This window comes from Protopterus annectens, chromosome 8.part0 (genome assembly GCF_019279795.1).
Source record: "Protopterus annectens isolate FY-2018-M chromosome 8.part0, PAN1.0, whole genome shotgun sequence".
NCBI lineage: Eukaryota > Metazoa > Chordata > Ceratodontiformes > Protopteridae > Protopterus > Protopterus annectens.
In genome coordinates, this window is record NC_056741.1 from 137,320,390 (window position 1) to 137,346,906 (window position 26,517).

Genomic DNA, 26,517 nt, shown 5'->3' on the forward strand with positions numbered 1-26,517 from the left:
TGCAGGGATTCTGATAGGGTTCTTTCCACAAGGCAGGTTGGTTTCAAGAGACTAGTGCGGGAATAGCACAGGAAGAGTATGGTTTTTCTTATTATCTTGAGACAGGATGCAGGGAATTTAGGCTGTGAGATGCCACTGCAGGGATTCTGATAGGGTTCTTTCCACAAGGCAGGTTGGTTTCAAGAGACTAGTGCGGGAATAGCACAGGAAGAGTATGGTTTTTCTTATTATCTTGAGACAGGATGCAGGGAATTTAGGCTGTGAGATGCCACTGCAGGGATTCTGATAGGGTTCTTTCCACAAGGCAGGTTGGTTTCAAGAGACTAGTGCGGGAATAGCACAGGTAGAGTATGGTACGAGGCAAAAGACGCTGGGACAGGAGCAGACAGCAGTCAGGGCTTTACCAAGATATTAAAGATTCAGTATGCAAATGCGTTCATTACTATTGGCTCCCAAATTAAACTCCAATTAGTTTTGATTATAGTTGTTGTATACTACTATTAATATTATGTTTAAATAATAAGATAGTTAATATAATTAATAACTTCTGGTATTTGATTTCCCATGATTATAAATTAGTGGAAGTAATGGGGAACAAACCAAGAATTGTCTACAAAATGGGAAGGAACATAAAGAACTTATTAGTTCCTAGGACAGTAAATGGAGACAAAAGGTCTGACAGTTTTTCCCCTACTTCAAAATGTGGAACATGCAACCAATGCAAGTATATATTAGAAGATAAGAAAGTGATTATCCAGAATGAATTGCAATCATTAGTTAGATTTAAATATGGGAATTGTAGAACAGAAATGCTTATTTACTTAGCCAAATGTTGTGAATGTACTAGTTTTTACATAGGTAAAACCGAGCGGTGTCTTAGACAATGTATATATGATCACATCTATTGTATTCAGAAGAAAGATCTTACAAATGCCTTATATAAACATATAAAAAATATGGGTGATAGACACAAGTTCAAATTTGCCATTTTGAAATTGTTTCAGTGGATCCAAAAGGTGGTGATTATAAAACTTTGTAGAGTTTCAAAGAGGTCTGGTGGCAACTTTATTTAGATGCCACCACTACTCCAGGACTCAATGAATATATTTCATGTAAACCAATCTTGGAGAAGATTTAAACATAATATTAATATTAGTATACAACAACTATAATCAAAACTAATTGGAGTTCAATTTGGGAGCCAATAGTAATGAACGCATTTACATACTGAATATTAGGAATTTACATAAGAGGATACATATACAGGAGGTCATATATATAGAGGGTTATCAGTTTCAGCTTGTATGTTTATGTATTTGTAACCACATTCTTAAATATTTTTAAACATTTTTAACTTTAATATTGACATTGTATATACATGATTTTTAATATTACACATATATTTTTTGGAGTGTTTGGTCGATTCAGTACCAAGACGGAGTTTATATATGTACTGAATCTATAATGCATTATGTCTTTTCTATATGTAGCAACATAATCATAGGTACACAATTTTAAGGTGAATTCTAGTGATGTGACAGTAAGATGTCTTATATGGTGTAAATTTTGTATATATTTGTCAAAGGAAAAAACTTCAAAGACCAATTCACGTAAGGTTCAGGTATGGCACCCTTTATTACTTGCAGCAAAGAGACAAAAACATGCAGATACAGGATTTTGCCTAAATTACCAGTAAGCAGTATGCTTCTTTTATACAGTTCTATGAAATATTACTTTCTATGGTTGACGTAGTTAGACACAGCTTTCTGTAATATTCTACAGAAAATGTTACTTAGATTTCCTGCTGACATGTTCAGATTTAAAACTCACTATGTGTTACATAGAAAATGTTAGTTGGATTTCCTGCTGACATGACTGGATTATAAAAAAACATTTGAGAAAAACAACCTGGCCTTGGGGCTTATTTTTAGCCCACTACAAACTTTCTATTCTTCAGTTGTGCAGTTCTAATATATATGTGTTACATTTCAAGGTACATTTCTAGCTTAGGTACAAGTAATGCTGACTACGGTTTATAATTTCAAGCAGCCTTTGTTTTCATTATCAATAGCTTCAACAGCTGTGTACTTTCTTACGGCATAAGCAGAAAATCAATAACTCTTTGTTTAAGTCTCATGACATTAGTAGAAATGAAACATCTATTATTATTTTCATGACATTAGCAGAAATCAAATGCTTTCCTGTTAATTTCCAAAGCATAAGCAGATCATAGCTGTGCATATTTCATGACATAACAGGATTGGAATGCTTCTGCAGATTCATGCAGTGTGAACAGAATAAATGTATTAACCCTTTTTAAACCTCAAATGCACTAAGCATGCATATTACTAATACATATTTTTCTAACATGTCCCCCCTTTTAATACTTTTATTCCACTTTCAAAATAAGCATAAACAAGTTTTCTTCCCCTAACCTCTTCCTACTCAGGATTTGCAGTTAAGAGAGTCATTCAGTTTAAACTTATGAAAGCATTTTCAATTTTTCAACAATTCTTCAAGTTCAGCACCTTGGTATAAGATTTCTGAAACTGACATGTCTATAAAATCTTTAATCAGTCTTTTCATGCAGGGGATGCAGCAGCAAACACATACCACCAGTAGGATTATTCCTACACAGATGGCAATCAGGATGTTCATCAGGATACTGCCCCACCCCCCCAAACAATCTATGGAAAAAGTCCGTCAATGGATTTGGTCCTGGTTTGGTCATAGCCGACACTTGCTGAATTACCTCAAGGTGATTGTCTATCTCATGTTTGTGGTCAGGAATATACAAACAGCACTCCTCCTGTATTAAAGCACAAGTACCTCCTCTCACCGCTAGGGTGAAGTCGAGTGCCATGCAGTTTTGAAGCACTACAGTTCTCATGGCAGTCAGTTCATCAGTCACCAATTCTAGTGCGGAAAAGGTTGCATTGCTCATTATTTCGAGAAGTTTAGACAGTTTTCTCAGTTCCCAGATTGACTTCGTTGCTCCATATGCTGGCAGTATACCTGATGGTATCACCCAAGTCCATATGCAACAGTCCATTTTTCCCTATGCCCACAGCATGATGGTTTTTCCAGCCCGCATTGATCTGTCCCAGTGGATTGACAGGCTTCTTGAGTTCTCATCGAACATTTCGAATTTTCCCCTGAGGCAAAACTGCTGTGTGTCGTATGGCTGGAACCAGGTACCCCAAATAACAACTGCCGGACCAATTCTCAGGTAACCACTTGTATGCTTTCCTACCACATACAAAATAACAGTCTTCTACTTTGGTAGTTACTTTACTATGTCCTGGTTCTGGATGAAACTTTTTTTGTCAACTATAATCAGTTGTTTATAGAGGTCAGCATTATGTCTTACTTCATCAGTTGTCCTATGCATCAGTTCAAAAAATGAATCATAGCTTGTGTTGCAATAGGAACCTGTGTTATCAGTTTTATTGTAGCATCTATAGGGAACAGTCACATTGCAATTGCTCCAACCCACCTGAACTGTATCATTTTTGTAAAAACACACAGTCCCCTTCTGTCGAACAGACAAGTGCAATGCTACTTTATCTTGTGATGTAACATCTGATGTATCATAGAATAAATTTTCCCATGTCTTGTTGGCTCCTAGGGGGACTGAAGTTAACAATAACCCCCCCGTATGCTGTTGGCAAAGCTGTGCAAATCCAGCAATTCGAAACACTGAAGGTCTCAGCATACACATATTTGATTGCCTGGTAAGTGTTGAAGTTTGGGTGCCACTCTACGTGCAACTCTCCACATTTATTCAGTTCAGTTTGTGTGGCTGGGAAAAGGAATGGCCACAACAAAAAGATTATTGTCACTAGTACAGTTAACAGGATGATTATGCAATACTTCTGAGGAAATGGTTGTTCTGCACTTCTGTTTTCTCCGACTCTTCCGAGTAGTTTTATTTGGATTTTTCTGGATTCTATCATTTTTGCTTTTGACATGTGATCTTACTCTCTGCCCTAATAGGACCTTCAGCACCGATGGTTTCTTCACTGGGGTTGAGATGGATCAGTCCTATTGATCTGACCCCCCTTTGTAGCCAGACTTTGTGCTGAGGGCCCCAATGGAGAGGTAAGATTTTTGTCCAGTTCAAAGTTCTTAACTAGTTTGCAGTGTGTCAGGTGGATCCATGAGGCTTGCTCTGCGATGTTGACTACAGTGGGTGTCGAAAGAAGCACCTGGTATGGACCTTCCCACTTTGGTGATGTCCAATTTTTCTTTTTAATGGCCTTTATCCACACCCAGTCCCCTGGGATTACTGCCACTTCCGATGTTTTTGTTTGTTCTTTATCTGAAACAGAATTTGACTGCAACAGATGTTTAGAATTCAACACATTTCTCATATATTCAGCTAGTGTATAGTCAGCTTACTGGTCTGCGGGCATGAGAAGTTTCCACTGGAGTGTATAATAAGCCCTTCCAAACAGTTTTTCAAAAGGAGTCAATCCTTTTGCAGTCAGAACAGTTCTCATGCTCAACAGTGCCATGGGCAAACAATACACCCAGTTTTTTCCTGTCTCAGCTATTAACTTCCTTAATTTATTCTTTAATATGTATGGTTTGGTTTACAAAGTGCATGCCGTTGTCACTGTAGATCCTTTCCGGAATGCCGAATCTAGGGACGATTTCTTTGACAAGAACTTTTGCTACTGTGACTGCATCTGGATTTTTGGTTGGAAAGGCTTCCACCCATCTGGAAAACATATCTACAATGACAAGACAATACTTCTTATTTTCACATTTGTTCAGTTCTATGAAATCCATACAGATAGTGTGAAACGGATATGGTGGTGTAGGGAAACTCCCTTGCTTGGGTTTTAACGCCCCTTGTGCATGATGTTTGTTACAAATTTGGCACATCAAACAAAATTCTTTGGAGTAGTTTGTAAATCCGTACGTTGTGAACACCTGGTTCACCAGCTGTAACATCCCCCCTGTTGAGACATGTCTTTGCCCAGGGTCAACAAAGCTGCATATCTAAACAAATTAGATGGTAGTATCGGTTTTCCTTCTTTAGAGATGTACAGCCCCTTTTCGAGAATTGCTCCTCGTTTTACCCATCTTTGTTTTTCAGCTTGTGTAGTGAGTGCCTGCATTGTCTTTAACATTTCTAAGTCTAAAATCTCAGAGGGTTGTAGTTCCTCATTTAAAAGAAATACTTCTGAAGCTGCTTGTTTTGCAGCTGTATCAGCTCTCGCATTACCTTTTGAAATCCTATCTTGTTGCTTGGTGTGAGCTGTGCATTTACAAATAGCTACTTTTTGAGGTAACTGAATAGATTCTAAAAGATCTAAAATAAACTGTGCATGATTGATAGATTTGCCAGTAGATGTTATCATTCCTCAGTTTTTCCACTGTTGCGCAAAAAACATGTACAGTAGAAAAAGCGTACTGGCTGTAAGTAAAAATGTTTACACATTTACCTTTTGCTAAGGTACATGCCTGTGTCAAGGCAATCAATTCTGCTGCCTGTGCAGATAAGTTGTGTGGTAAAGGTTTTGCTTCTATAATCTCAGTATCAGAAACTACTGCATATCCTACTAGGTTCTGTCCTGCAGGACCCCTTTTGCACGAACCATCCACGTAGTATGTCACCTTGGCATCATCCAAGGGGACATCCGTGAGATCTTTTCTAGGTAGCGTCTTTTGCTCAATTACCTGCAGGCAGCAGTGTGGTGTGCCATCTGCAGGGGTTGGGAGCAAGGTAGAAGGGTTCAAAGTCATGCATCGTTCAATTGTCATGTGAGGTTGGCTCAACAATGTAGTCATACAGGAATGATGCCTAGCAGGGGAAAGATATGCTACCTTCTCTTGCAGTAAAATAATCGTGACTGCATGAGGCACTCTCAAAGTGAGAGGGTGGAATAAAACTACTGAGGCCAAAGCCTGTACTGCCATTGCAGCTGCAACTACTGCTTGTACACAGTGGGGCAAGGATCGTGCCACTGGGTCTAGCTGTGATGAATAATAAGCAATAGGGTGTTGCTTGTCCCCATGCTGTTGTGTTAACACTGATGTCATATAACCTTGCTTACAATCTACAGTTTGGAAAAAACATTTATGGTAGTTTGGTAATCCTAGAACTAATGAGGACGCTATTAACTGTTTCAGTTTGAAGAAAGCAGATTCTGCCTCTGGTGTCCATTGTAACAAATCCTGTGCTGCCATAGGCTTTTTATATATCAGGTCAGTCAGAGGTGCAGATTCCAAGGCATAGTTTGGATTCCAGCTTCGGCAAAAATTAGTTGTACCCAGGAAGGACATCATTTCCTTCTTGGTAGTGGGTTTTGGTACTTGCAAAATTGCTACTTTTCTGTCCTCATCTAATGTTCTACCCTCTTTGGATATTACATATCCTAGGTATTTGACTTGTTTTTTCCAAAGCTACAGTTTATTTTTATTTACCTTATGCCATTCAGCGGCTAAAAATCATAATAGCGCTATGGTATCTTCTTTGCAATCTTGCTGGGTGGGGACCGCCAGCAGGATGTCATCAACATAAAGTAAAATCTGACTGCCTCTTGGTGGGGTAAATCCCGCCAAGTTGCTTGCCATTTCTTGTGAGAATATTGTTGGACTTTCACAATATCCCTGTGGTAGTCACGTATATGTATACCTTTTCCCCTGAAATGTGAATGCAAACCAATACTGGCTATCAGGGTGTATCGGTATCAAAAAGAACGCATTGCTGATATCTACCACAGAAAAATACTTCTGTTGAGGTTTTAAATCATTCAGCAGGGTGTGTGGGTCTGGCACTGTAGGTACCCTTGGTATTACTGCGTCATTTACAGCTTGTAAATCTTGGACCATACGCCATTCTCCATTTGCTTTTTTAACAGGAAATAAGGGTGTGTTACATGGTGAATCGGGAGATTCCACCAGCACCCCTTCCTTAAGTAAAGCTGCTATGATAGGTTTGATTCCTGCCTCTGCATATTTTCTTAAGGGATACTGTCTTTTCTGTGGTCTAAATGCTGACTTTGGCGTGATAGTAACTGGTCCCGCTGTACGAATAAGTCCTACATCTGACTTTCCTGTTGACCAGAGAGTTTCTGGTATATTCTGTAAGGCATTCTCTTCCCCATTTAATAGGAGTGCTAATCAGCTGTCCTTGCTAGACTGCGAGTGTACAGCTGGGTGGGTCTGAGTTATCCAATTCAGCTTCTGTACTTTTATTCCCTGCTCTGACAGTTCTAATTCTGTCTGTTTCTCACATCTCATGACTTTTTCTCCTAGGTCTGCCCATTCTATGTTTTTGTCCTTGGTTAAGCTAACATGTGGTAGTCGATTAGATTTATAGAGTGCAAAAAATTCCTGGGGCAATGAACAGCTGGCTACACTGTTCCCTTCTGTGTCCCAGTACAGATTACGTAATATCAATCTGTTTGCATGATTTTTAAACAACTCTTGCTCATACTCCTTATCTAAAAACATTGTTTTTGAATTATTGTTCTTTTGTTCCCTACGGTTTACTTCCTCAATCCACCTGTGTGCCTGAGGAATTCCTAATTGGCATTGCTTTTTTACCCGACCTTTGGAATTGGTTTTGAGTTGTTTGACAAGTTTGATAAGCGAGGATTTTTCTAATTTTCCGTCAAATTCATACTTATTGACCAATTTTGAATAGTATTTAATATTGTCAGCGCGCTGCAACTGCATGTATTTTGCGTCTTCGGTTAATGGCAGATTTTGGAGTCTTTTTGTGCAATTATTACCCATTTTGTTCTACCCTTTTATCGTTACATAACGTCTCTTATTTTTAACGTGGTACCATGGATTTTGTTATAGTCTCTTCAGAATGACTGCCTACCTATTCTGTTTCTCCTGATCTATGACAAGACAGTAATCGTTTCTGTCCCTGACTTGTAAAATACAGTCTTGACAAAAACAATACAAATCTAGTCCCTGATCTAAAACAGAAAACAGAAAAGAGTAGATTCACCTTACCTGAGCCTACGTGATTGATCACCTGATTTGTGGAGACCCGTCCTTCAGTTGCAGATCAGAAAGTGGCTGGCCTCTTTTGCATGACAATTCAGTCAGAGGGCTTTTTAAATAAGAAGAACCGATTTGGTTTCTTCCCCGTACGGTTTCAACCACCTGGCCCGTCTGATCCGAGGTGAAGTGAGGGTTCCGGCCCGAAGGACCAATCTGTCAAAGGAAAAAAATTCAAAGACCAATTCACGTAAGGTTCAGGTATGGCACCCTTTATTACTTGCAGCAAGGAGACAAAAATATGCAGATACAGGATTTTGCCTAAATTACCAGTAAGCAGTATGCTTCTTTTATACAGTTCTATGAAATGTTACTTTTCTATGGTTGATGTAGTTAGACACAGCTTTCTGTATTATTCTACAGAAAATGTTACTTAGATTTCCTGCTGACATGTTCAGATTTAAAACTCACTATGTGTTACATAGAAAATGTTACTTGGATTTCCTGCTGACATGACTGGATTATAAAAAAACATTTGAGAAAAACAACCTGGCCTTGGGGCTTATTTTTAGCCCACTACAAACTTTCTATTCTTCAATTGTGCAGTTGTAATATATATGTGTTACATTTCAAGGTACATTTCTAGCTTAGGTACAAGTAATGCTGACTATGGTTTATAATTTCAAGCAGCCTTTGTTTTTTTGTTTTCATTATCAATAGCTTCAGCAGCTGTGTACTTTCTTACGGCATAAGCAGAAAATCAATAACTCTTTGTTTAAATCTCATGACATTAGTAGAAATGAAACATCTGTTATTATTTTCATGACATTAGCAGAAATCAAATGCTTTCCTGTTAATTTCCAAAGCATAAGCAGATCATAGCTGCACATATTTCATGACATAACAGGATTGGAATGCTTCTGCAGATTCATGCAGTGTGAACAGAATAAATGTATTAACCCTTTTTAAACCTCAAATGCACTAAGCATGCATATTACTAATACATATTTTTCTAACAATATTTAACGAGACATCTTCATTTGAGTTTTATATCCATTTTAGTCATCATATGTCCCCGATATATATATATATATATATATATATATATTTTTTTTTTTTCTTGTAGCTGATTTTTTTCATGCAGCGGATTATGATTTATGATCAAATGAGCAGTATTAGATGTCAATAAGGGACATGTTTTTTATAAGCATGGTTACAAGCAAGATAAATTGTTTATGCTAGTTATAGCTTTAAGAGGCGTGTTTCCATTAATGGATTCATAGTTGCACTTTGTATCTGTTATTTTTGGCGCCTTATTTTAAATAAAACGCTAGATTTAGCATCAACAAGAGGTTCTGAAGAAGCCCACTATACGAGTAGGTGAAAGTGCTTAACCAGTTATCACATTCGTTTTGTGTTGTCAGTTTTTGGAGTTCTGTCCTGCTGTTTGTTTTATCGTTCGTTCATGGAATAAACATTTGCTGAACTTGAGGTGCTTGTTACACTTATTGGAGAGTCCGTGAACAGGATTTATGAGTTTATCGCATTTTTGAAAAAACTTAACTCACTAGAGACATACTCTAATATATCTAATTACAAATTAAATCCAAGTAAATCATATATATTTCCTTTAAATCCTCTAGGCTATAAAGAATTCTACTTCCTTGATATTCAGATTAAACCCAAATACCACATAAAATATTTAGGCATAAGCTATATTTCTAACTTTAATTAGATCATTAAGATAAATTTACTACACACATAGTCAAATATTGAGAATGACATTAACAGATTAAGAAATATTAATCTGTCCTTATTGTCAAAAGCTAGTGTGGTCAAAATGAACGTCCTACCTAGGATCCTCTTTCAGCTTAATGCTACTCTCTCAATCATTCCACAAAAATTCTTCACAAATGTAGAAAAGTCCTTATAAAAATTCTTGTGGCACCCTAAATCTGTTAGAATAAAATATGACAATCTTTCTCTAGCAAAAGATAAAGGAGGACTGGGCTTACCAGATATCAAACTCTATTATTATGTAATCAATTCTAGCAGACTGATCCATATAGTCAACTATGATCCTAAACCGAGCTGTTGGACACCCCAATGGACCAAAATCTCATACAATCAAATTAAATCCCTCGATATAAATGCAAAATGTCTCCCCTTTCTAAATCTAAATCCAAAAAACTACTTTACTAAGCACCTACATCTACTTATCAAACGTATGATCCTTATTTTTCAAAGTCGGTTCAAATTAATACAGCTCTCTAATACTTTAAATCTCTTTCAAACACTTCACCTAAATCCCAACTTACTAATCAACAACCAATGAATAAACTTAATAAATTTTCCTCTCATAAAAGACTTCACAGTTTGGGAACTATATACATGGCAAGACTGTAGTATAACTGAACTAAGACAGAAACTTAAGCTGCCTAAGAAATATATTATACCCAGACAACTCATTTAGTTACTAAAAACTAAATTATCATCTGTTAAAATTGATCATCAGGATGCTAACTCTGCACTCAAAGCAACTACCACTACACCACATGAGCTGTCTTAATTCTCTAACTCTAGCAACTAAGAATAAAATGATCTGCAAGACATATAAACTAATCACAAACATAAAATCCCAGAATACACTTCTCTTCTCAACTTATTGGAATGAGAAAAGTCAAGTGATTTCATATGAAAATAAAAGATTGGCTATTGAAAATATGATTACGCTAATCCCCTTCAAGCATCTGCTTTACACCCAAATCATGATTAACAGTAATGCTTATTGCACTCCATCAATTCTAAATAAATTCTATCCCAAATATCCATCATATTGCCCCTATTGCCCAAATCAAAAAGCTGACATGCTGCACGTCTTCTGGAGCTGTAAAAGAGTTTACAACCCATGGTGTTCCTTAAGAGTAAGATTAGAAAAGATAGGATATGAAAACTCCACCTTTTCATGGGAAACAGCTATTTTACACATCAATAGAACTAGTCTTCCCAAAATTCTAAACCACGTACTTACTATATGTGCCCTCATTAAATTCTACATCACTAAGAACTGGATTGATAAATCCATAATTTCATGGGAAGATTTTCGTAACCTTGCTATTAAATTCATATCTTCCCATAAACTGGTAAACACCTCTATAAAACAAAAGGAATACTATCAAAAATACTGGGGACATTTGCTGGACTTAATTGTGAAGAATTAAAAACAGACACCACCAGCCAAATGTATAAGCTCCTATAGTAAGTTATCACGATAACAATTTTTAGTCTAAACTTTCCAGTAATTTACCATGTACTTATTTACTACCTTGTTAGAATTAACAGGGAGTCTGTATACTTCACCTACACATCTTAATATAAGATGCTCCCCCCTTCATCTTCTACTTCTTGCAATGAAAACTTAACTTAAGAGATGTGACTTCTACTATATATAAGGGTCTATATTAGAACACCGAACGTTCAAAATTTTGAGTGTTCTAATATCGACCCGTTTTCAGCGAACGCTGAAAATATTGAAGAAACAGAAAACCAAATTTTTTCCTAGGGAAAGAATTCGGTTGTCCATTTCTGTTGCTTCAGTATTTTCAGCGCTGTGGTGGAAAGTTACAGGTCAGGTTCAGGTAAGTATGTGATTGTGTGGACTTGAGGGTTAGGGTGGGGTAGATGAGTTAGGGTTAGGGCACAGGTGAGGTGACTGTGTGATAGTGATGGACCTTAGGGTTAGGGTTTGAGTTAGGGTAAGTGGATAGTTAGTGGTGTATGTATAGTTTAGTGTAGGGTTAGTTGTAAGAGTTTAGGCGTATGTGTGTGGATTGCTGCTTGTTTGGTGTGCTTGTGTTGTGTGTATGCATTTTGGAACAGCAAATATTTTCCTTAGGAAAAAATTTGCTGTTCTGAATGTTCGATGTTTTGAATTTTTGATCCATAGGGTTCGATATTAGAACACTCGACATTTTGAATGTTTGGTGTTCTAATATAGACCCGTATATACTGTATATATTTTTTAAGTTTTGTTTTTTCACTCCTGTTGAAGTTTTTGTTAAATCTTTCTTTTCTTTTAATTGTTGTTATATCCATTGGTGCTAAATGTACTTTTGTTTTTCCTTTTATTTGATTGTATATCTAAAACCTCAATAAAAGTTTTTTGGAAAAAAATGTATACTTATAATTACACTATTTTGTAAAGGTTCAATTTGACCTGTGTACTTATATGAAAATAGATGATGCTGCATATTATTCTACTACAGTAAACAACATGAGATTAGATGTTAGGAAAGGCTATGCATTATTCAAATCTACCAGATAATAACAAAACATTTTAAAATTTGAAAGACATATTATTCATTTGCTGCCTTGCATCCTAATACATAACTGAGTACTGTAATATGTTCATTAGCTTCTCATGTTGTCTAAGGATAGATAAACAAAAAGAAAAAACAATTAGAGCTAATAGGTGCAAGAAATTTAAAAATGTGCAGGGTAACCTTTCTATTTATATAATATGTAAAATTGTTAGCTTGAGTAGCTATATGTATAATCTCTTGTATGCAGTTCTACAAAACAAGATCATCACATTACTTTGTATGCACCTGAAAGAACTATGCATTTTCTAGTTGCTACATATATAAACACAAAAATCTGATCATGCAAGCAATAAAAGAAACTGAATATGGCAAGGTAATATAGAATAAAAATAAAATCCAATACACAAGGAATAAATAACAGTTTAAACTAATCACTAAGTCATTGTGTGTGCCAGATATATTCATATCTTTCTCTTTTGTCTGTGTCTATGCTTCCTGATTTTGGTTATAAGTCTTCACTGTAACAAAGTATTTTATCATTATAGAAACATTGCAGAAATATGGTATTGCCCTGTTAAGACCAAATATCTTATTTTCTTGTTTTTAAAATAAAGAGTCTTACTGTTACTCATTAGTACAGCAAACAAAAAAAAAAATGCCACACATCACTTCCACTACAGGGAATTAAACTAATTATAAATCAGACCAACTATTTACTTTATGATAAGTTTTGTTTGCACCTGTTTTTCTTTCTTTCTTTTTTTCCTTCTTCCCCTTTTTTCTTTTTCCCCCCTCTCCTTTTTTTTTTACTATGCACTCAAACTACCCCATAAATTTAGTCTGGAAATAGAGTTATAAGACTTTTTCTAATAATGTCATATAAATCAAGTACAGACCTCTCCTTTTCCTTGAATTGTCACTCTTAGTACTTTCTTTAGCATTACAAGACTTGTGAATACATTTCATTCTCTGACAGTGTTTAACATTTATTTTCATCATCAGTTTGAAATTGGAATTGCATGAACTGCAGCTCTTATATCTACAACATTTTATTTACGTAATTAAGTCTGGTATAACTTTCAAAGAGTTTGTACAAATCCAATTCACATGTATTATTTGCCTTATCATTTTAATGCCTCTCTTTTTGTTGCTGTTTTTATTGTTACTTTTTTTTTAAATGAAATTCCAAACCAGTGTTATAATCATTTCTGTATATGCAACATCTCAGTCCAAAACACAATTGTATTCAACATGCTCAGAAATCACAATACCATAAAGAGTCTTACTGATATTTTATTCTTTTCTCTGCTGGAGGGATTGTTTTTATTGCCACATGCAAATTAGCTCATCAAACTGAGCTGGAGGTAAAAGTACATGCAGCACATCAAATCGCACTGCCACAAGCTGTTCCAGCAGTAAACATCGTGGTCCTTTGTTTGCAGTCATGGAATTCAGAGGATGAAGCTTTCCAGAAGTTCTACTGGCAAAATTTGAAAACTGAAGCATTTGTTGACCTGCTGCTTATGCAATAGAAAGTGCAAACACTTGACCACCATGGAAAAAACACAATGAAGAAAAAAAACACGTTACTACAACATTACATACAAAGCAATGTAATTTGGGTAACAGAATCAAAGCAATAGACTTTCCCATCTATACTTTCCCTCTCCCACCACCAAAGCAAAGGGAAATCACATTTTTAAGACTCTGATCTATGTATAAAGCAAATACAGTCATCCTACTTCCCCAAAGATAAAAAAACGGTATTCTAGCCCCACCACCACAAATGCAAGCATGCAAATGATTTTGTCTCTCTTTTTAAAAGCAAGGTAGAGTGCTTGCAAAAAACATGGGCCAATAGATATATTACTTAAGGGAGTCAAAACTGAAAGATATAATAACGCAAAGAGAAGGCTATTTCTTTCAAAAATAAGTGTTTGCTTCTGTAACCATCTAATCTCATTTTTATGTCTGATTTAAGACGTCTTAATATTGTGACAATTAATACATGGAAACAAACAAAAGGACCTATTAATGATATATAGAAAATGGGAAACAGATAGGAGAGTGAGAGATGAGAGAGAGAGAAAAAAAGGAGAAACAGAAAAAAAGGAGAAAGAAAATTGTGACTACTATAATGATAAGAAATCATACCTTAATGTAGTAATTGCAGCCCAAGTACTGAAGAAAATATTTTTGTCAAAAGGAATGCTATAAATGAGGTACAAACTACTTGTCTCTGAGTTTCATACTTGTTTTGTCACTGGAGTTTAAAGTACCTTTAGCAGCTTGTCATTTCAGACTATGTAAGGAGAGATCCATGTCTTCAACTTTAGCCAGTGTTACTTTTTTTACAAAGTCCATTGTTTCTTCAAGGTTATTAAAAACTTTCTGTCCTTCAGTAAGAGAGATTTTAATTCCGGCAGGGAATCAGATCTGTGCTTTAATATCAAATTTTTAAAAGTTTTTGATGAGGGGAACATAAGCTTTTTACTTTGTTATCATAGTGGAAGTGTAATCATTATCAAATCTGATATTCTTCCCATTAACTTGAACTGGATTTCCTGACCACGTAGTTTTCAGTATTAAGTCCTTGTCTTGTGTTGACAAAAATTTCACTATAGTGGATCTTGGGGATGATGGGTTCCTAGAAATAGAAATGTTTGATAGGGACCTGTGGGGTCTCTCAATCCCAAAAAGATAAGGCTTCAGGAAGGTTTAGAGTTTTAGGGAGGCAGTCATTTAAAAACTGAATCATGTTTTTCCCTTTCATTTTCTCATGGATTCCATATATGCTGATGTTATTTCTCTGTGATCTAGACTCTAAATCTTTCACTTTTTCTAACAACATGTCATTTTGTTTCAATAAAAAAATCTGTTTGGTTTTCATTCTCTGTTTGTCTTCTATCTATCTCATTGACAGATTCTTCATTTACTGCTGTTTGATCAGAAAGCTTTGTTTTTATTTCTTTCAGGACATCAGTCAGTTTCTTACTTTCTTTTTTTATATTCTCCATAATGTTTTCCAAGTTATCCATTTTTAATGAAAGATCCTGAATGTTGGTAATAATTGTTTGTAGTTCCTTTTTTCATGGAGCTGTCTTGCAGAGTAGCCTTTGAATGATTCATGACAGTTATTGCTTGATCTGTGTCAGTTTGTGGAACTTCTGACAGGAATTATCTCCAGAAAATAGTTTTAAAAGTTGAATATTCTTCTTAATTATATATCCTCAGTATTAAGATAGTTATTTGAAATAGGATTCTTCAAAGTTTTATGCATTTAGATGTTGAAATCCTGTTAGAAAAAATATTTTAAGGCAGAGCAGTGATACAGTGCTGCAATCTGGTTGACATCCTTGGCCACAACCCCCTCCAATGGTACTTCTCATCAAGGAAGAATTTTGATCTAGCAAAATTTGCCAAACTGAAGTTTTTGCATCTAAGACAGAAAACAACGTGGCATTTGGCATGAAGGCAGCAACTTCTTCAACTGTACATACTGGATGATGAGGTCATTTAAGCAGGGTTGTCAACCATTCAGAATTCTTCTGGAATGTCCAGAATTAAGGAACACTGTCCAGAAAATGGAGACTCCCTTGTATTGTCTGGAAAAAATAAAATGAGTTGTGGTTGTCACTGCCAGGATATTACTTTTCTTTTAATTAAAAAAAAAAGTTTTTTTAAGGGTGTTCTTCTTTAAGAACATCCCTTGTGTCTGGTTGCACAGACGCAGAAGAAAAAAACAGGTCACAAATGCAAACACCTGTTGTGTCTGTGTGGATTGGTTTACATCTTTGTCTTTCATGCGCACAGAGTTTGAATTACAGTCCAGAAGCCATTTGTTGGAATGCGCAGTGGATGATAATCATGGGATTTATTACCCTCGAAATTTTGCATGTTATTAAAAACAACATATTATGAAGTTGGAATGTGGGATGCAGATATTGGGTAGTTCCAGTTTATAGGAACTGTTATTTATTGTGTTTGTTGTTGCTAATATGTAATCAGACACATCTAACTTTTGTTGTCTGAGGTTTTTAGTACTGTTCTATGTGTTTTTAGTTTGCATACAAGTTAGATTTGTCATTTTTCTAACTTAACTACAGTATAACTAACTATACATTTCCAAAAGGGGATACTACGCATACCTCTCAACTGTACAGATTTTCGCATAATGGCTATATTTTTGCCTCATATTTGTGGTGTGTTCCTCCTAAAATATGTACCTTTCTGGCAAATGCCTGAGGATTGAAGTAATTAATAATGACAAACATTTGAGTTTAAGACTCCAAATCCTTCAGAAAATTCATGCTAACGCAAAACCTATTATTTTATCAACTATCTAAGTTTGTAAGAGCAATATTTAAAATCTGTCCCTATTTGTTCCCCCATCATTTTAGGCTTTGTCCAGATTTTTCTTCCAGAAGGTTGAGAGGTATGGATACTAGTTAAGAAAATGAGCAAACAGAGAATATTCTAAAGCAATGGGTCTAAAAAGCTTGTTAGTTGTTTGTGTTTAACAAGACAAAAACTGCACTTTTACAGCACGGCAGACTTGGTTTACTCCACACACATGCTAAATTACCATGCAGTCATTCAAATTTAATGGGCAGCTCTAAGGAACCCATTTTCCTTATTCTTCAACACTTGCAATTTACAAAACCTGGATGTCATTTACTTTTGCTTATTAATACTGACACAGCAGACTCATGGACGTGAAGATGATTTTATTTGTTTTCTTTGGTAACTAGAATGGAAATCACAACATAACTAATCCAGACTCCATGAAACTAAATGGTAAAAAATATATAAAAGAATAATGCAGCTAATTAAATAAAACTGTTCACTTGCTTCTAAAATTTAAGAAAACTGTTAATTTCTCTGGTTACAATAAAAATATATTTCATAGCAGACATGTCTCTCAATAGCTAAATAAAACCATGAATATTTCTACCTGTGCTTTCACCAGTGTAGATAAATGTTTTGTGTACAGGCAGCCTCCAGGTTAAGGATGAGATCCATTTTTTTAGTCTGTCCTTAAGTCAGATTTGTATGTAAGTCGAAACAAGCACATATGTTTCTTATTAAATGTCACTTAGTCAAATGTTTGCCTCAGTCTAGTATTTATTTTACTTTTCTTTGCATATAAAGCACTTCAGAAACGCTTCCAAAAAAAAAAAATTTAAACATAGTGTATACTGTAGCAATAACAATAATAACAATACTGTAAGTACAGTGTAATAACAGTACAGTAACTATGTTCATACACTACACTAGTACAGTAGAACGTTCCATACAACAAATATGTTAAACTTACCTCTTTTAAAGCTTCACTTCACATTTCTGTGCTACAGGCATCACCCACAAATGTTTTTCACTATTTCGGGAACTTTCAGACCTCTGCCACACCTCCTACTGTCAGCTAGACCCTAGTGAGCCCCAATGGCATTTGCCCATTCTACTGTACAGTACAATAACTGCTTCAGTACTGTACTGTACAAGACAGTGGTCTTGACTAATTAGATCACCAACACAGTGATCTCTTAACTAGTCAGATCTCTTGTTCCCCATGAAGTTGGAAATAACTGGTCTAACAAGACGTGCAGCAGCTTCACCAACTGGGAAAACAGGGAAAAGGAAAGTACAATGTAATTCTTCATCTTCAAGATAAGATTTGGGCAACATTAAGGATTTGTATTTATTTTCATGTTATTTCCGATATTGCGACAGCCTGTTCTGATCTATGGGTTGTCCTTATGTAAGATGTCTGTAACCCAGGAACTGCCTGTATACTGTTTTCTTTACACTTTTGGCCTTGGTTGTGGCTTGAAAATGGTCTTGAATTAGCTCAGGTATCTGATTATCAAATCATAAGTAAATAAACATTTGCAATTTTAATGCAATCAGAGGAGTAGCATATAACATATGATAAGTGCTTATATATGAACATATTCACAATGGATGTAACAGCAGTTGTACAGTATCTATTTTTTTATTTTTGAACATATTTGCTATGAACTTTATCAGTAAAGACTTGCTAAGAGGCAGTGAGCAAGTCTTGTGCAACAAGAATAACATACAGTATGGTCAGAAGTACTTATTAACCAGTGAATGTAAAGCAATTACATTTATTCTCAACTGATATATGAGATTTCAGCTTATTATTAAGGGTTACCAATTTATCAGTTTGTCTAATCATATTCAGAACTTCAGCTTGCTCGAATAATTTTTGGAAATGCTGTTTTGGCTGGCAGCCAGACACTAAATTTGTAGATGAAACACTGAAATATAAAGTTGTTTGTTAGTAGCAACTTTTTCATTAGTTACAGCTCTCTTTAATGTGGGATTATTCAGTTGGCCTTTACTTCTCAAGAGATTGTGCATATTGAATGATGGTGGATTGTAATGACAGAAGTTTGACTTTTATGGTTGAAATATTCGGAACAGGGCAGTTTTGCCATTATTGATTCATATGTTTTTGCATCATTGCTTACTGGAAGAACGTTCAAAACTCTAAATTTAAAACATGCTCTAGCACGTGGTGTATTATACAGGGGGTATAATTTAGTTATTATATATTATAATTTAATACAATCAGGAATTTGAATCAAATAACTTTTGCATGGTCCTAAAAGTGTGTTTAAGGGGCCTATGATTTGAAAACAGCCCAAAGGTAAACTTAATCTTCCACTGGCCAGATGCATTTTCTTTGAATGTTGGTTTCAATGCTATTTTAGTGAATGTGAGTTTCAAAGGCAGAGTAGTTTGCTAAGTCTTTTTCATTTTGAGACTGCATTGCTTTGTTTAGCAAATGTCTATCAGTGTTTATGCTATAAACTTTGCAATAAAAGTTTTAAATTAAATCCAAATATCTGCAATCATTGTAGAAGTAAAGCAGAAAACAGTATGCACACAGAGAGTTTTGAAGAGTGTTTATGGCAGCTGGGGATAAATGCAAATGATGTCTTCGGCATGCATCAAAATATGTCTGGCAAAACATAAAAAAGAGACAGAAAACTATATGAAAAGTAGAAACTACTAACAAGGTGTAACTGTTTTCTCCCCAAAAAGTAATAGGACACTGGAATGGTGCATGGGGGGGGGGGGGGCTACCAAAATTACACACATTTTGCTTTCACGTTCATGCCCAGAATTTTTGACATGAAAGGTTGGCAACCCTACATGATTTTAGTGCTCTGTTCAAATCTCTTAGATCAATACATATTCTAATATCATCTGAGCTTTTCTTATGAGCTACTACCATGGGAGATACCCATTCAGTTGTTTGTTCTACTGGACAAATTACTCATAAATGCACCCTTCTGTCTAATTCAGCATTGACTCTACTTTGCAAGGCTAATGGAACTTTCCGTGCTCATCTTACAACTGGACTTATCTAATGGTTTGATTTCATAGAGTCACAACTAGGAGTTTCCTAGTTCATCTTCAAAAATATCAGCATGGTCAAAAAAATGGTTTGGGTGAAATTTGAGCTATTATCATTCATGCTTACAAGGTGAATTTCTTTACTAAATGAAAGCGGTCCCATTTTCAAACTGTCTTTGAGACCAAATAATGACTACACATGTCTCTTGACTATGTAAAACTGCAAGTCATAGCTGATCTCAGTAGGGTAACATGAAAGCACTACTAAGACATTGGTTTGAATTTCTTTACCACCATAAGCAACAAGCTTCATACAGTTTGCCAGATCAAGTTTTTCTCTAGCTTTTACTCTAGCAAATGTGTCTGCTGACATAACATTGTACTTTGAACCAGTATCAACCTTGAGCTTTACAGGTCTCCCATTAATCCGAACAGTACAAAACACTTCACTCTTTGCCCACAAATCTACTACATTGACTGCTTCACCAATTACAGACACACCATCAACATAAAAAGTAGGGTTTCAGCTTTCTAATTGATCAGTTGCCTCTTTGAGTACTCTTTTTTTAATAAAAGAGTGTACCCCTTTAGATTTACAGAGCCTTTTAAAATGATTCCACGTTATACATTTATGGCACTGCTGACCAAAAGCTAAGCATTTTTCTCATTTCAGCCCCTCTGATTTACTGAGTGTATGCTGGGTCTTACTGCAGCTGCTCTGAGTTTTGCTCTAGTGACCAAGGTTTTGCTAGGGAGGCCCAGGGCATGGACGTGGTCCTGCCCATAAGCCTGTATCTTTTAACCTCATGCTGCATGCTATCAATATTAGTACTGGAAGACAATGCAAGCATATTTTCTCATTTGAAAGCATATTCATGTGCTTTTCTGTTAGCACATATATCTGACAAATATCTATGGTCTTGCTCAAAATTAAATCACTGTCTAGAAGCAAAATCTTTCTCACTGCATCATTATTAATACCACACACAAGCCTGTCTTTTATCAACTCATCTCCTAGATCACCAGATCTGCACTTTTTGCCTTATTTCATAAGTCATATGCTGCAAATGTTTCACCAGGCTTTTGATCTGTTGTGTAAATTAAGTGCCTTTCCATTGTAGTATTTGTTTGGGGGTTGCACATTTCTCTAAATTTACATTTTAAGCACTCAGGGTCTTCCTGTACTTCAGCCAGTACCACACTATAGCGGTCTTCCCCTTTCCCTGCAAACACAGCAGGCACATACAGAAATGAATGTTCTATTTTAATGGTTTCTGAACCAGCTAAATTAAGCAGAATAAATGCCTTTGTACATGTGTCTTTGTCAGAAAAAGTAGCCTCTATGAAAATATCATGTACTTGCTCAAACACTCTCCACTTTTCTGCAACATTAATATCAAACACAAGCAGACCAGGTTTGCGAAATCTTTCTGCCATTCCCACAAATTACTTTTAGACACAGATCAAACTTGGCCCTTGTAATTATGTTCAAACATACACATACACACACACACACACACACACACACACACACACACACACACACACACACACACACACACACACACACACACACACACACCAGGTACTTGTAATAATATTCAAATGCACAATAATTTCTTTACTTTGTGAAATAGCTGTACTATAATAATGCACACATTTGCCAACACTTTGCACACTTTGGATACTTCGAATAGCTTTAGTTAATGCAAAAAAGTAGTACATTGCAAAACAATATTATCGTTTTCCTTTTTTTATACATTTTATGTGATTCAGAAGTTATTTTGAATGTTAATCCTAAGTATTTCAAATATTTCTATCAATATATCAAGGTTTTGAACATTTCATTTAATTAGAATTTTTTTGAACATTTTGAATGTTTTGTTTTATATTTATTGTGTAAAAAGTCATATAAGTGAGTTTCAGTGCCTAGAAATTTGTTTCTGACCTGTCTGCAAGTTGTTTCAGCTTTGGATGATTTACTCATGTATATTCCTCCATTACTGACTGTGCGTCTCATGGTTTTGACTTTGGATCACATTCTGACACCATGATGCTCGTCTTGTGTATTCATATAATATGATGAGGCTTGGGTGTTCATTTAAGTAGTTTATTACACACAAACACGTCTGGATGGAGGACTGGAACATTAAACTTAAACAAACTAAATGACTGACTGCTACACACATACATGCTTTCACTCTGGCTGCTCACTGAAAATGGCTCTCTTGCTTGCACATACTCAGTACGTATATGCATGTAACAACAACATGCCACTTGATGTATAAAAAAAAAACAAAAAACAAAAAACACCAATTCCAAGGCTGAAACAAAGGAATAAAACAAACGGAAATAACTTTCCAGTTACGTTCTATTATATTACGTATGCTCATGTTATCCACATTCATACCCATACTAAAACATAAAGAATCGTCTTTATTACAAGACTTTTTTGCACTAGGCATTAAGCCCTTAATCAAAATGAGGGACTATCTAGTCTTCTGTTGATCCCAAATACGTTTTGCAAATTCTCTCAAAAAAACTTCTTGGTATCCCCATCTTGAAATAACTGTATAACATATTCAAATTCATCTACCAATTGTTGATCATCGCTAGTCATCCTGCTAGCTCTGATGAACTGCCCTTTAGGTATATTATTTCTCATGTATTTAGGATATTGGCTGGTCGCATGCACATAATTGTTCTTAAATATCTTTTTATGAAAAATCTTACTATGAAATTTTCTACTTACTTCATTCCAAGTTAGTTTAACATCCAAAAAATCAATGCAACTTCCTTTGTTTCCCAAAACAAACTTCAAGAAGTCAGAAGTAGAAAATTTCATAGTAAGATTTTTCATAAAAAGACATTTAAGGATTCTGACTCCTGGTATCATGCAAGAGGATGTGGTATGTTATCTGTGGCCTGTGACCTGACTGCTTCATGCCTTTGAATCAAATGTACTACACAATAAATGCAAAATGTTTACAGCTTGTGCATAATATTTGGTACACTAAATGCATTATATGATTATACTGCACAGCTGTGGGTTCATCTGTGGGTTCACCTGACTGTTAAACAACTAAATTTTGCTCAAGAGTAACGCTTGACAAATAATGCCAGTAATGTAGCAACCAAAAACTTTTGCTTGGTTAAGTTCCAGTGTTTATTTAAATTATATGGGATGGGATAGTGCATTAAAAAGTAAATTGCCTGACTCTGAAAACAAACTACTGTCTATAGTGTATATTCCTTGTCTGACAGAGTAAAATTAATCATGTGTTCATAACTGGTTGACTTAATGCAGAGCAAGGTCTGTTTTAAAAACTTACAAAACAGAGGCCATTTTTAGAATTCCCCATACTTTTAGGAATTCTGTCAATATATTGACTGAAAGAATTTCTACTTCAGTATTTAGATCTTGGTGTCCTCTGGGAGTTAATAATGCCACTAAATTTACAGACATCTGCAAACTTGGTCAACTATAAACCTTTAACATTTGCTTTGAACTTTGAGAATTAAATGTGAAAGAAGGGTGGCCCAAGGACTGAACCCCGGAGTACACCACTGGTGGCAGGCTCTTATCTGATACACTTGTCTATAATTGCAGAGATCTGCTTAAACCCTTACCTGGCATGGTTTTCCTCAGGAAAGAGGACTTTATTTATTTTTACTAAGGTTTGCTAAGTTAGCTGTGGTCATAAACTGACATTTTGAACAGTTATCTTTATTCCTATTCTTTTATTTTGTCCTGCAGACTGCTGAGGTTGCAGGTTAGGATACCAGATCTGTCCTTCACATATTTCACTGTCTATTTCTCTCAAAAAAGGATAACCGACATTATATTTTCAAAGATCATATTACTTAAAAGGAAAAAGTGCGGCTATGTCCTAGAATTACTGAATAAAGGCTTAAAAACGTATTACACTTTAAGAGGAAGCTATAGTAGCAGAGACAACAAAAACATTCATTTAGAATAACTTAATTATTTTTAATGCACTGAGGCATCATAAGGACAATATATTTATTTTACTCATCTGAAGTGTTAAACTATGAATTTGTTTCTTGGAACAATGAGGCTTCTGGATAGTGTGAACAGTCAGGCATGAATAGTGTCCTGGCACTGTTAATAATATTTGAAAAACAGCTCATATTATAAAAGTATGCTTTAGCTAGATGATTTAATTGGTATTTCTTCACTTAACTGCTAACAGTTCTGTCAAGTAGCTTTGTGTTATGGATTTAAGGTCATGGTTTATTTAACCATTATGTGAGATGACAGGACACTTTTAGTGGGTTGCTTCACTTTCCCCCCTGCAGTGCAACAGTGGAGCCTGTATGTATAAGTGGGGAGTCATGCTCACTACATACAGAGCCCAGTAGGGGCTTGCCATTTGCAAATTAATATTTTTAATGGTTTCTGGTTTATACTTTTTAGTATTGAAATTTTGGGAAAGTGTAGCTTGTTCTTTTATAACTAAACTGAATATAGTTCAGCCATTTAAATTATGTACATTATTAAAATACATTTAAAATATGAAATGTTTAATATTTGTGTAATGGGTCATAAGTACTTCTAAAGTATACAAAAAGGATTTTATGGAGAGTAAATCCATTGATGTTATGGTAGAAGGTGATGTGTTGTTCTCATCAGCTGTGCATGCTTAAGGTGCAATGACCTAACTTCTGTGTTTCTTTTCTTTCTAGGTTTAGTATATCCATTGCTGCTCCAGGTGTTCAGGATTGTGCTGCTATCAATAAAAATGGCCTCTATTCCTCATCCTGCTCTGTAACAAATCCTTGTATCTGTGTGAAGAACACTTAACATTCATGAGTAAAACCAAGGAACTGTACAGACAGCAGTGTTGGAGGCATTTATATGTGAAGTGAAGGAGATTTAGCCATCAGACAAACAAGCAATTTGATACTTATTAAAAGAACTAGATCAAAATTCATTAAAAAGCTATTTTTTCTAAAACAATGTGTCTCATTTTATTTTAAAAATATAAAAAAAAATAATGATAGTGTTTGTTTCTAAGTTTTTTAATCTCCTAGTTGATTTTCTACCTGAAATGGAAGATGAGGCTAAACACAGAACAAAAGTATCTACCAAACATCTATGTCATCACATGTCTGATATACCATGTTAAAGGATGATGCTGCAATGATTCAAATGGTGTTGTCAGCATTGTTTATAAAATATGTTAATAAGTGCACAAAGCCAAAAAAAAAAAAAAAAAAGATTCACAGCCTTTACTACTGCTGCTGCAAGTGAACTTATAGAATAAAATTAATGTTTTCAAAATCATCACATGCTGTTGTAGGCATGATTTACTGAACTTAAATTTAAATGTACTTATCTATCTTTTCAATATATTAAGCTAAAATTGTGTAACATTTTTTAGTTACATTTATTATAGTTAAATGAAAATTGTTGGTTTTATCTCAGAGTTTGGAAATGGTTTTATTTAAATAAATAGAAGCCAATATTATTACATTGATCAAATGCAAACTTATAGCATCTATTTGAAATTACAGAAGATTAAATAAAGAAAAAAATTAATTAATATATAATGCTCCTGAATAAATGAGATAATTTCTTATTGACAGGTTGAAAGATACACCTGCAGTTTAAGGAGACAAAATATTTCTGGTAGTTTCATTGCTTTAGCAGAGAGTCAGACTGACATTTATACTGACATATAATTATAATACATTCACTTGGTGCTTGGGATCCAAAACGTTAGGAAAGTAGAAGACATATGTTGGTTAGTCTAGTGAAAGTTTATTTGAACTGTACAGTAATTCCACTTGTACAACTGTAAGCAGAATTTGATTTATTTAACATTTGTTTACCAGGAAAATCCTACTGGGACAGAGCCCATTTTTAGCAGAGGCCTGGGGAGAAACACTCAAGATGCATGTCTTTGGAATGTGGGAGGAAACCGGAGCACCTAGAGGAAACCCACATGAATGCAGGAAGGGCATGCAGACTCCAAGTTGATTTGCTACCTGAACTGGAAGACGAGGCTGGGTGCAGTGTATTTTTCAGCACAGAGCAGAAGTATTTACTAAACATCTATATCATCACATGTCTGGTATACCATGTTAAAGGAATTCAGAAATATTCCCCATAATCACTCAAATAAAGTACCTTATTATACCCTTTCATCAGCAGATCTCATTCACAATGCATAGTTAATGAGACTCTAAAGCAGTTACTACTCTCCGGCAGGTTCACTGTCCTGCTAACAGTCAGAGCCAGAGTAACAAAAAAAAAAACACTGGATATGGATCCTGATCTGTTATCTTATGTATCAATACTCTGTTGTAAAGTTCATATAGTATCTACTAGTCATTTCACTGAATTCACCCTGTTAGACCAAGACATTCCAGATCATTCCTAACAAGGCATGCCAAACCATTTCCTTATTAGTTAAGAATGAGCATCAGTGCATATCCATTCATAAGACAAACAGTCTCAGTAACGGTACAAGCCTTAATTCTAATGAATGTAGTCTGATAGCTGACTAAGTGATGGTGGTCCTAGTCGAGTCTCACTCCAGTTATTGGGAAGGAATGGGTTGACTGATACATGAAGGTGCTGATGATCAATGGACAGTGGGACAAAAACTGTAACAAAAAAAACTGATAGATTTATTATACTGTGGCAATATGTCCACCATTGGGCATGGATCCCTGTTCTGTTAGATCAGTAAAAGGATATACTATCTCTTATAAAACCAGTCTTTAATCTGTCAGCAGTTTAAAAAAACTGCATCAGCTTTGACATTAACTTTATTTTCAGTTTTATTAAGGTGTTTTATAAGAAAGCACAGAG

The 26,517-nt window shown here is 35.3% G+C and overlaps 1 protein-coding gene across 1 annotated transcript in view; it reads left to right on the plus strand.

Moving 5' to 3' along the window:
* Window positions 1-24,933, plus strand: part of LOC122808675 (killer cell lectin-like receptor subfamily G member 1) — a 629,706-nt gene extending 604,773 nt beyond the window's left edge. The window contains exon 5 of the mRNA XM_044079653.1: window positions 24,384-24,933. Coding sequence (XP_043935588.1) covers window positions 24,384-24,389 — 6 coding nt within the window. The 3' untranslated portion in view covers window positions 24,390-24,933. The remainder of the gene's footprint in view (window positions 1-24,383) is intronic.
* The last annotated feature ends 1,584 nt before the right edge of the window (window positions 24,934-26,517 follow it).